The sequence below is a fragment of the Triticum urartu genome, chromosome 3A (genome assembly GCF_056163025.1).
Source record: "Triticum urartu cultivar PI428250 chromosome 3A, HENAU_Tu73, whole genome shotgun sequence".
Taxonomy (NCBI): Eukaryota; Viridiplantae; Streptophyta; class Magnoliopsida; order Poales; family Poaceae; genus Triticum; species Triticum urartu.
In genome coordinates, this window is record NC_141875.1 from 494,030,405 (window position 1) to 494,042,323 (window position 11,919).

At 42.9% G+C, this 11,919-nt stretch overlaps 1 protein-coding gene across 1 annotated transcript; it reads left to right on the top strand.

The window, feature by feature from the left end:
• The first annotated feature begins 5,965 nt into the window (after nucleotides 1–5,965).
• LOC125544583 (uncharacterized) lies at nucleotides 5,966–10,003 on the top strand. Its single transcript, XM_048708316.2, has 7 exons — nucleotides 5,966–6,289; nucleotides 7,318–7,407; nucleotides 7,698–7,805; nucleotides 8,099–8,245; nucleotides 8,346–9,368; nucleotides 9,455–9,570; nucleotides 9,664–10,003. The coding sequence occupies exons 1-6, from the start codon at nucleotides 6,284–6,286 to the stop codon at nucleotides 9,503–9,505; spliced, it is 1,425 nt and encodes a 474-aa protein (XP_048564273.1). The 5' UTR covers nucleotides 5,966–6,283; the 3' UTR covers nucleotides 9,506–9,570; nucleotides 9,664–10,003.
• Nucleotides 10,004–11,919: the final 1,916 nt, after the last annotated feature.

Consider the following 11,919-nt stretch of genomic DNA (forward strand, 5'->3'; position numbering starts at 1 on the left):
ATAGTCATACATGCTTATGGAAAAGAACTTGCATGAAATCTTTTGTCCTACCCTCCCGTGGCAGCAGGGTCCTAATGGAAACTAAGGGATATTAAGGCCTCCTTTTAATAGAGTACCGGACCAAAGCATTAACACATAGTGAATACATGAACTCCTCAAACTACGGTCATCACCGGTAAGTATCCCGATTATTGTCACTTTGGGGTTAACGGATCATAACACATAATAGGTGACTATAGACTTGCAAGATAGGATCAAGAACTCTCATATATTGATGAAAACATAATAGGTTCAGATCTGAAATCATGGCACTCGGGCCCTAGTGACAAGCATTAAGCATAGCAAAGTCATAGCAACATCAATCTCAGAACATAGTGGATACTAGGAATCAAACCCTAACAAAACTAACTCGATTACATGATAAATCTCATCCAACCCATAACCGTCCAACAAGCCTACGATGGAATTACTCACGCATGTCGGTGAGCATCATGAAATTGGTGATGGAGGAAGGTTGATGATGACGATGGCGACGGATTCCCCTCTCCGGAGCCCCGAACGGACTCCAAATCAGCCCTCCCGAGAGAGTTTAGGCCTTGGCGGCGGCTCCGTATCGTGAAACGCATTGAATCCTTCTCCCTGACTTTTTCTCCCCAAAAGTGAATACATGGAGTCAAGGTTGAGGTCGGTGGAGCGTCAGGGGGCCCACGAGGCAAGGGGCGCGCCTAGGGGGGTAGGGCGCGCCCCCACCCTCATGGACAGGTGGTGGGCCCCTGACGTGGATCTTTCTTCCAGTATTTTTTATATATTCCAAAATAATTCTCCTTTGATTTTCAGGTCATTTCGAGAACTTTTATTTCTGCACAAAAATAACACCATGGCAATTCTGCAGAAAATAGCGTCAGTCCAGGTTAGTTCCATTCAAATCATGCAAGTTAGAGTCCAAAACAAGGGCAAAAGTGTTTGAAAAAGTAGATACGACGGAGACGTATCATTTGTATCTTCCATGCTAGGCGTGTTATTCTCAAGAGGAGTGGACTCCGCTCCTCACTCACGAGAAAATGGCTGGTCACCGGGATGCCCAGTCCCATGCTCAAATCAAATCAAAATAATTGCAAACAAAACTCCCCCAGGATTGTTGTTAGTTGGAGGCACCCGTTGTTTCGGGCAAGCCATGGATTGATGCTTGTTGGTGGTGGGGGAGTATAAACTTTACCATTCTGTTTGGGAACCGCCTATAATGTGTGTAGCATGGAAGATATCGAGATCTCTTGGTTGTTATGTTGACAATGAAAGTATACCGCTCAAAAATATTATTCATCTCTATTTCAAAATTGAGCTCTAGCACCTCTACAAATCCCTGCTTCCCTCTGCGAAGGGCCTATCTATTTACTTTTATGTCGAGTCATCATCCTCTTATTAAAAAGCACCAGTTGAAGAGCACAACTGTTATTTGCATTCATTACTATGAGTTTACATTGAGTATGACTTGACTGGATCTCTTTTACCATGAATTACAATGTCTATTCAGTCCTTGATCTTTAAAGGTGCTCTGCATTTATGTTTTGCGGCCTCAGAAAGGGCTAGCGAGATACCATCTTGTTATATCATATTATGATTGTTTTGAGAAAGTGTTGTCTTCCGAGATTTATTATTATTGCTCGCTAGTTGATATTGCCATTGATATGAGTCAACATGAGACCTAAAAGTTATTGTGAATATGGTTAGTTCATAATCTTTGATGTAAACTTGAATGCTGGCTTTACGTATTTGCAACAACAAGAGCAAACAGAGTTTGTAAAAGTTTTTCTTTATCACTTTTAGTTTGTCAACTGAATTGCTTGAGGACAAGCAAAGGTTTAAGCTTGGGGGAGTTGATACATCTCCGTCGTATCTACTTTTCCAAACACTTTTGCCCTTGTTTTGGACTCTAACTTGCATGATTTGAATGGAACTAATCCGGACTGACACTGTTTTCAGCAGAATTGCCATGGTTTTATTTTTGTGCAGAAATAAAATTTCTCGGAATGACCTGAAAATCAATGGAGATTATTTTTGGAATATATAAAAAGTACTGGCGAAAGAATCAACGTTAGGGGGCCCATACCCTGTCCACGAGGGTGGGGGCACGCCTACCCCCCTGGGCGCGCCCCTGCCTCGTGGGCCCCCTGACACTCCACCAACCACAACTCCAACTCCATATATTCGTGTTCGGGGAGAAAAAAATCAGAGAGAAGGATTCATCACGTTTTACGATACGGAGCCGCCGCCAAGCCCTAAACTCTCCCGGGAGAGCTGATCTGGAGTCCGTTCGGGGCTCCGAAGAGGGGAATCCATCGCCATCATTATCATCAACCTTCCTCCATCACCAATTTCATGATGCTCACCACCGTGCGTGAGTAATTCCATCATAGACTTGTTGGACGGTGATAGGTGGGATGAGATTTATCATGTAATCGAGTTAGTTTTGTTAGGGTTTGATCCCTAGTATCCATTATGTTCTGAGATTGATGTTGCTATGACTTTGCTATGCTTAATGCTTGTCACTAGGGCCCGAGTGCCATGATTTCAGATCTGAACCTACTATGTTTTCATGAATATATGTGAGTTCTTGATCCTATCTTGCAAGTCTATAATCACCTATTATGTGTTATGAGCCGTTAACCCCGAAATGACAATAATCGGGATACTTACCGGTGATGAACGTAGTTTGAGGAGTTCATATATTCACCATGTGTTAATGCTTTGGTCCGGTACTCTATTAAAAGGAAGCCTTAATATCCCTTAGTTTCCAATAGGACCCCGCTGCCACGGGAGGGTAGGACAAAAGATGCCATGCAAGTTCTTTTCCATAAGCATGTATGACAATATTCGGAATACATGCCTACATTACATTGATGAACTGGAGCTAGTTCTGTGTCACCCTATGTTATAACTATTGCATGATTGATCGCATCTGACATAATTATCCATCATTGATCCATTGCCTATGAGTTTTTCATATATTGTTCTTCGCTTATTTACTTTTCCGTTGCTACTGTTACAATGACTATAAAACCAAAACTGCTACCGTTACTTTTGCCACCGTTACCACTACTATCATATTACTTTGCTACTAAATACCTTGCTGCAGATATTAAGTTATCCAAGTGTGGTTGAATTGACAACTCAACCGCTAATACTTGGTCTGTGGCTCCCCTTGTGTCGAATCAATAAATTTGGGTTGAATACTCTACCCTCGAAAACTATTACGATCCCCTATACTTGTGGGTTATCAGTATAGAACTTGTATTTACCACCTGAAGAACCTCTTCAGTCAGGTCATCCCCCAACATAGACCAAAATCTTTTGTAAAAAATAGCATGGAGACCACTACGCTTTTAAACCACCAATATCAAATAGGGTCTTTCGAACCTCCTCAGAAGTATAGGGGGTGACAAGAGCATTATTCATTTCATCGGTTACTTTTCGTCGGACATGAGATATAACCTCTGTGTTTGGCTGGGAAACTTCTGATGTAAAAAGGTTTGAAAAATACCCCATAATGTGATCCTTCATCTCTGTCTCATGCACCCAAACACCATTATTGTCAAGCAATTTTTTAATCTGATTTCTTTTCTTTCTAGTTGTTGCCGCATTATGGAAAAAGAAGGTGTTACGATCCCCATGCAATAGCCAGTTTGCACGACCACGTTGTAGCCAGTAAATCTCCTCTTGTTCCAATAAGTTTTCATAAGGACACAAATTTCCTTTTGTCGCGCTTGAGACTCCGCACATATAGGTCCCCTTTGGAGCTTTTCTAGTTCCTTTTTGAGTTTATTAATTCTACTTTTCGGTCCGTTTAGAATATCACGGTCCCAAATATGAATATCTATCTGCACCGCCCATGTACGCTCAGCGAGGGACGTCCCAATACCCAACATCTTCGCTTTATCCCACGCTGTACGTACAATCTCTACAACTGAGTCTCCTCTTTGAGCCATCGAGCTTCAAATTGTTTTACTCGAGCCCTTGGACGATTAAACATATTTCCATCAAAGTATTCCGTATCCAGGATAAGTGGACTATGATCAAAGTGTATATGTTCTTCATTTATGACCGCAGCCCGAGGAAATATATTCGCCCAATCCACATTGCAAACCGCACGGTCAAGTATCTCCCTAACTTCGCCTCTCCTCTAAGCGAAGAGATCACCAATACATCCCATATCCTCTAGACCGCACTCTTGCAACAATTACGAAAATCTCTCATCATAGTGTTAGGTCTCGCGTTACTGCCCTCTTTACCCACCCTCTCCACTTGACTTAGTCTTAACCGAATCTGTTCTCAGGTGTTGATTTCTTCAAAGGATCATTGGGTGGGTCCTGAGGCCAACTCCACCGCGCGACACCAAATGGACGTCCGCTTGCCCGGATTCTGTCCGTTTGGGTAGGGTAATGGGGTTGTGTCCGGGCCGTTTCTGAGATGCGGTGGCTGTGCGCCCAACGCGCAAACGCATCCCGGCCGCATCCTGTCCGCGTACTTTTTTCTTTGCAAGCCGTTAATTTTTTTTCATCATTCATTCTTGGTACATGGGAATACATCACCAAATTTTGACTAGAAAAGTAAGACCAAAGAAAACAAGAACCATAAGAATACATTTTAGAAGACATCCAACTTCCATAAATGCTCCTGTAAGTTGGACTAGTGTCTTCTTGATGCATTCTCCTGTAAGTTGGACTAGTGTCTTCTTGATGCATTCTCCTGTAAGTTGGACTAGTGTCTTCTTGATGCATTCTCCTGTAAGTTGGACTAGTGTCTTCTTGATGCATTCATTGTTGATCTGCGGAGGAACCCCCTCCATCTTGCGTGTTTCTTTCTTCTTTGAGTCTAAAGAAATAGAGGTTGCTTCTTAGCATCTAGTCTCGTGTCTAGCCTCTAATCTAGCAACAAGTGCATTTATCTCATCTACAACCTCTATGCTAGCTAAAAGTGCACAAACATCCACTAAATTGCGCTCTATCAATATATCGATGTACTCTTTTTTCCAATACCAAAACTTGCATCCATTCTACACAATAAAATTTGAAGTTAGCACAACTAGTCAAATCTAGAGCACAAATCGAAGCTAAAAATAGCACATACCCCATCGTTTAAGCACTTGATGAACATCCATCCGGAATGTTCCGGCGTTGTAGACACGCGGCGCACGACCTTCTTTAGGCAGTGGTTGCACTTAATGAGCGGCAACGGTGCGCCGACGAGCTTTTGGGCTATCACCGAGCCCGGCCGACCGCCATTCGTGTATCTGCCGGCAGACCACCGACGGTGTAGATCCGAGCGGCTAGAGGAGGAGCCACTGCCTGCATGTGGCCTTGCTGCCCTGCCAGGGCCTTCCGGCCCGGTGCACGGCCAGTCCATGGCGCGGCGCGGCCTCCCACAGCCGGGCGATTTCAAGACCGACCGATCCGCCCCAAATCCGGCCGGCGGGTAGGCAAATCAGGTGGCCGTGGTTGGGTGGCTCGGGGGCGCCGAGGGGAAGGGGCTGGGCGAGCGTGCGTCCGAGCTACACAGCTACAATGGCAGTGGCGACGGTGGCAGCGGCGAGGGAAGAGTGGAGAAGAATAGAGGGCGTGCGGCCAGAGGAAGGGAGGGGCGGATAGAAAAATGCGCCCCTGTGCCACCGGCAGGCGAGCCAGGAGAGGACACGCGCAGACGGCCCACACGTCCACATGCTGTCCGTTTCACCCAAAAAAGGGCGCAAATTTGGGCCGGAGATGGGTCGAAAACGGACAGAAAACGGACAAAAATCCGTTCACGCCCGTGCGCTAGGCCGTCTGGTTCATCCGTTTTAGACCAAACGAACGCGCACTGACAGAATGGGGTCGCGTGGTGAAGTTGGCCTGACAAATGATGCACGGGCCCACCGCTATTTGAGACCCCAGAATACCACGGATCTTAACAGACGGTGAGGGTTCCTCAAGAAAAAAAAAGACGGTGAGGATTTCCCAAATCATAAACCAGCAGGTAAACTGCGGCGCGGAGATCTGAAGGATTCTCGCATAAACGAGGGGGGAGGCAAGGGACAAAGGGGAGGGCGATCAAACTTCCCGCTCCCTCCAAACTCCCCTTTCGCGGAGATCTGAAGTATTCTCGCATAAACGAGGGGGGAAAGGCGATCAAACTTCCCGCTCCTCTCCAAACCCCCCTTTCCTCCTCTGCCAGAGCTCTTCGCGCCGCTGCCTCTAGGGTTTGGCGCGACAAAATCTCGAGATCCCTAGCCGTCTCGCCTCGCCTCCACGCCATGAAGGTGCAATGCTATTTCGCGCTTGTATTACAACTGGCTAGATCGGAATTTTGGTTGAGGGGTTGTTTCCACGTGGCGAATTAGTTTTGCGGTTCTTGGTTTCGAGGTCATTTTGGGATCTTTTTATATTCTTGGGTTTCCAACAGGGCGTGGATGTTGATCTGGCGGTATTGCACGGTCTTGAAAATTTTATCTCGGGATTCGATTAGGAATTGAGGTGCTGGTTTGTGCATGATTGACGGGCTAGATCAGATTTTTTGCGGTGTGTTTGTTCCGTGGGGCGAATTAGTTTTCCGGTTCTTGCCTTGGCGGTCAATTTTGGGCGCTTTTTATATTGAAGCATTTGTTTTGGTATTCGATTATGTCGAGGATTTATTTGGGCTTTTTGCAAATCTTGGAAGAATTTGGGTCGGGCTTCAGTTAGGTCGTGGATTTTATCTGGCTGTGTTGCACGATCTTGAAGAATTTATCTCATGGATGTTGATCTGGCGGTGTTGCACGATCAGAAGCATTTATCTTGGGGTTTGATTAGTAATTCACAATTAGGTGTTGGTCTATGTATATGGTTTAATTGGTACTTATCCTTTGTTTGTCTTAGTTGTCTAATATTGGAGGGCTTTGCGTTCTAAATTGATGATGACAATTTACAATTCCAGTTCAAGAACAAATTTAAACAGTATCTTGTCCTACTGTGTAACATTTAGTCTCTTTATTTTTCTCATAACCCTAGCACGATTTCATGAAGCAAGATTGCACACAACATTATAACATGATAAAACATAGATGAGTTTTCTGTTCTGAAATGTGAGATTCAGGTTAGTGCAGTTATTTTTTCTACAGGAATAAACGTAAATGATCAATTTGGGCTTAAAGTTGAACAACACATTAATTTTCTGGTCGGAGGCCCTTTGTTTTTGTTTGGTAACTTTGGGGCCAAAATTTTGTCACAATAATTTGCTTGTAATTTATTGAATCATTTTGTTTATCTGAAAAAGCTTATTGACTTATTGCTTTATACACACATTCTTTAGCGGAATGAACACTTTGATGAGTCACCAGAGCCAAAGCATCGGAAGATTAGCAATCAATCTGACAGTTCTGTTTTACCCCCCAGTACCGAGGTATGCTTCTGCAATTACTTTTCTACAGACATCATTGCTAAATAGAACACAAATGGTCAGTTTGGGCTTAAAGTTTCTGTTTCTGAAGTGGGTGCACCATTTGTTTTAGTTTGATACCATTGGATCCAGTGTTCTTTTATCTGAATAAAAGGTTATTAACTTGTAATCATTTGTTTTTGTTTGATACCATTGGGGCCAGTATTTTGTTATAATAATTTGCTTGTAAGCCATGTTATATTATCTGAATAAAATGATATTAACTTATTGTTCTGATATATGCATTCTTTTAGTGGGATGCAAATTTGGATGCGCCGCCAGTTCATTATCCAAAGAATAAGAAGATTGACACTGGATCTGATAGTTCACTACCAGAGCCTGCTGTTCTTTCCCATACTGAGGTATGATCCTGATATCATTTTATTTGAAGATTGATGTACTATGTACTAATTACTTTATAACTGAAATTATGTCCATTCCACAGATCCATGGGTTACTTAGCGCCTGATGTGGTTGGTCTTTGTTACTTTGTTCATAACAAGAATTACAAACTGGTGGATGTGTAGTAAGGGCGTCAAGTTAGAAACAATATTCTGTTTTTAAGTTGGTGCTCATGAGTTATTGACTCGTTAATTTCTCAAAAGATGTTATTGCCTGACTGTTATTAATTTTCAGTTTTCATCAATTATTCCAGGCTTTCACTACAGGGAATAAGCGAGGAGCTTCTAAAACTTATCAAAATGGTCCCATTCCTATCTCAGAAAGCTCTGGAACTAATGGGGATCTTCCACAAGACCCAATGGATGATTCTTATCAGATGTCAATATCAAATCAGTCTCAGGTAAGGTCCCTTTCCATACCCAGAGGTGTGCTCTGATAAAAAATAAAGATTACGTTACTATGTACTAGAAATCTGAGAGCTGAATTTGTTCTCCATTTAGCGGGTGCGGAAGTTACACCGCAGAGAACTTGTTGATTTCCTCATAAGAGATACAGAAGCTATATCCTGTCAAGAATTGATGACTTTTATTGGTGAATCACCATCGGTAGAAGTAATCACTATACCGGGTGCTGTTGCTGAGATTTATGGGAAAGACATTAAGCCTTCGGACACTCTGAAGCATGCTTCTTTGAAGCTAGCAAATTACTTCTCTGCTCTTCAACTATCAGGATGGAGCTTGTGCGGTAAGTTTAAAATTTCAGACATACTGGTCACGCCGCTTGGTGATATCCGTATGAGGACAAGCATGCTTCGGTCTTTAAGACCTCAGTCTCACCGAAGAAACAGGAAAGACTTTCGATGTCTAGCCAGAATGTTCCTGAAACTTCTAGAAGGAGTCAACAGAATTCCTGATGGTTATATTCTTTTCCTTAAGCGCTTGAAGATTTTTTCAGAGAAAGACCGTTTATTGGTCACTCATTACCCAGCTAATATGACGGAACAGGAAAGGTTATCTCTTCTTGATAAACTCTACAGGAGTTATGAGGCTCTCCCGGAAAATGATGAGAGGTTAAAGGTTATCACTGCCGGTGTTCCTTACTGTGACCCTGAGGAAAGGGGTCATTGGTTTGGCAGGGCCAGGACCAATGTCTTCTTGACAGAAGTATTGGAGTATAGAAATCCACCATGGTTAGCTCTTCCTGCAAATAATGATAAGCCCTTGTTCCCACCAACTGGTCGTGGCGTCCTCAAGCATTGTAGGAACTCAGTTCAACATGCGTTTAAGGGAATGGGCACAGAAATATTGGATCCTAAGATGGAAGAAAGGGGTGAGAATAAGGATACTAAGAAGAAAAAGAGGAGACCACCGAAGAAGCAGCGCAAGAAGCTAGGAAAGCCTGTTCGAGTCCAGAAATTCAGAGCAATTCAAGTAGATCACATGATCAGGAAGGCTTATCCTGGTCTGCTGTGCAAATTTACAGAGCTTATGAGTGATGCTGGATTGCTAGAAGAGTTGATTCAGGTGCATACTCTTTCTATGCTGACTCATTGTTATATTTAGTTATCTGTTTGAAACCTTGCTGATTTGTCTGATCAATACTTTTGCAGTTTCTAGCACTTCCAATATCAGAAGCTCCAGCTAGAGAATCAGAGCGATGAAGCTTCACTAAAACTACTGGACCTATGAAATGTTCCCAGATCCTTTCAGTAACTTGTATATTCAGGTGTATACCTTTTCCTCTATTGACTCCTTGATGTATTTAGTTATCTGTTTGAGCCCTTGCTGATGTATACATTTGTGGTCTCTATACTTGCAGATTCTGCAACTGACAGCGCCATGGAGAGTCAACTCAGCTGGTAACCTGATTCAACACCCGAAAGTTGGCCTACCTTGTAAACTAATTCTGCAATTAAGAGTTAGCTTAGTCTGTAACCTGATACTACTACTGAGAGTCAGCTCAGTTTGTAGTACTTCGTAACCAGTTTCCGCAACTGAGTCAGCTCTGGTTGTAACTTGATTGATTCCGCAGATGAGAATCAGCTAAGTTTGTAATCTGATTACGCAACTGTTAGCTCAGATTGTAACCTGTCTTTCGCAACTGTGAGTTAGCTCAGTTTTATAAAACACTAGATGACTCGTTACGCCATTGGCGCAAAGGCTGAGAGGGAGCCAAATATTGTGAGAATATTTAGACACCCAAGTCGAAAATCAAATGTGGCCAACACTCCCGCATCCTTTGTTTAGAAGCCGCCTTTTCTCACCGGATCTAACATAGATACATGATTCTTCAAGAGCAAATTTTAAAGAAAATATAAAACATGGAAGGCTTTAAGCTGTACTATTGAGACCATACCACCCTATCTTCATTTAGTTTCTTTGAAAATCTAAAGGTCTAAGAAGATGGTACATGTGAGAAGTTGTGAATCCACAACAAAAAACTAAACTAACTTCCAAAGAAACATTTCAAGGTTGTAAGCAACAAAGAAGCAGCCCAGATCTCTCGTTGTAGTGCAGGTACATGTCTTTAATCCTGCATCCACAACCCATAATTTTTCAACACCTAAATCCACGAAATCCAATCGAAGAAAATCATGGCAGAAACATGCATCGTGGCTTACGTCTCCGAGAAGGACTTCTTGGCATTCTTGTGCAGGTTGGACACAGCAATCCTCGCTGCGAGCTGCAGAAAAACCACACAGGCACCTTCCTTCACCTTGCCCTTGGGTAGGAGGGGGGCAACACTTGCAGCGCCACAACAAGGCCTCATTAGATAAACCTTTACTCTTGTAATCTACATTGGTGAATCCATTGATACCTTTCTTTACCATATGCTCATTGAACCTTCAAAACAATATAAGTGGTCGACATATCAAGACAAACCGTTTCAACTGACCAAAAAGAGAAATCAAAGCTAGCAGAAAAACAGATGATAGACATCCAAGAAAGAAACAAATTAGGTGAACGCTCACACTTATCTTACTACTTTATATTTCATCCTGACAATTAATAAAATCAAGCATCATCACTTTTATTGCTTCTTGCAGCAGGTTCATTCATCACAATGTAACACACTGTATTTGTGTCTTATTTATTTATTAAGAAACTCTTCTCTTATCAAATTCTACAATTCTTTGCTAGTAAACAACGTAGCATTTTCTTATTGCAGAAAGTACATCTCTGTTTTTGGAGCTTTGCCAACACCCATCACCCACGGTGGACCTGTGAGACACTTTCATTGCAACCACACGCTGCTTGATCCCATCATGGCCTCGTGCTTACCGTTGTAGTGTCGCATGTGCCCCGTGTTAGCCGTCGCCATGGCCGCAAAGTGGGTCAAGATCTGTGGAGCTGCGCATGGGGCGAGCATATCGGCCCACGCTGCTCAATCCTGTCTGGGCGTCGTTTGGATTGGGCGGCGGAGATGGCGAATTTTGGCGCCTCAGGTTTGGTTCCTTTGCTTCGCTTTCTGTTTCTGGTTGTCGTGGGTTTCATCGCTAGAGACGGATGAGTTCATGGGTGGATGCTAAGGAAGTATAGACGTGGGTTTGGGTATAATTCGAGACGACTCGACATTGTTTCAATATTGTTGTGTAGGTTGATGGTTTGGCGCTTTTGTGCTGCCTTGATGTAAAAACAGAGAAATTCTAATTTTGATAGTTTGGCTAATACATCATCCTTTTCTTTCCTTTTGGATGTTTGTGAATTCCGACCTGCCCAATGGGAAAACAAATGCTCAATTTAGTGACCTCACCTCAAAATCTCAAATTCAGTGTTAAGCTAACAGAATGTATTTTTATCTTCAACTTCTCATAGTTATGTACACCCTGACATCTTACATGTTGTAAAAGTCTTATTTCATTGATGAAATAGTACAGGGTGGCGAGGCTTCTATATTTCGAGAAATAAAATCTTATGGTTATGTTATAAATTGATGCTACCACGCATAACTCATAATCAACTCGTAGAATCTGTTGCTATAACGAAAAAGATAACGCCCGAATGTCTGGTACCTGGCTCCTCCTCCCAAACGCTTTACCTACCACTGGTCGTGTAGCATGTACTCCTGCCACGT

What these genes read in the sequence shown, in the direction of transcription:
- LOC125544583 (XM_048708316.2), top strand. An exon ending in CAATATCAAATCAGTCTCAG is followed by an intron (nt 8,246 to 8,345) that starts GTAAGGTCCCTT and finishes TTCTCCATTTAG; the next exon opens with CGGGTGCGGAAGTTACACCG. An exon ending in TGCTAGAAGAGTTGATTCAG is followed by an intron (nt 9,369 to 9,454) that starts GTGCATACTCTT and finishes ATACTTTTGCAG; the next exon opens with TTTCTAGCACTTCCAATATC.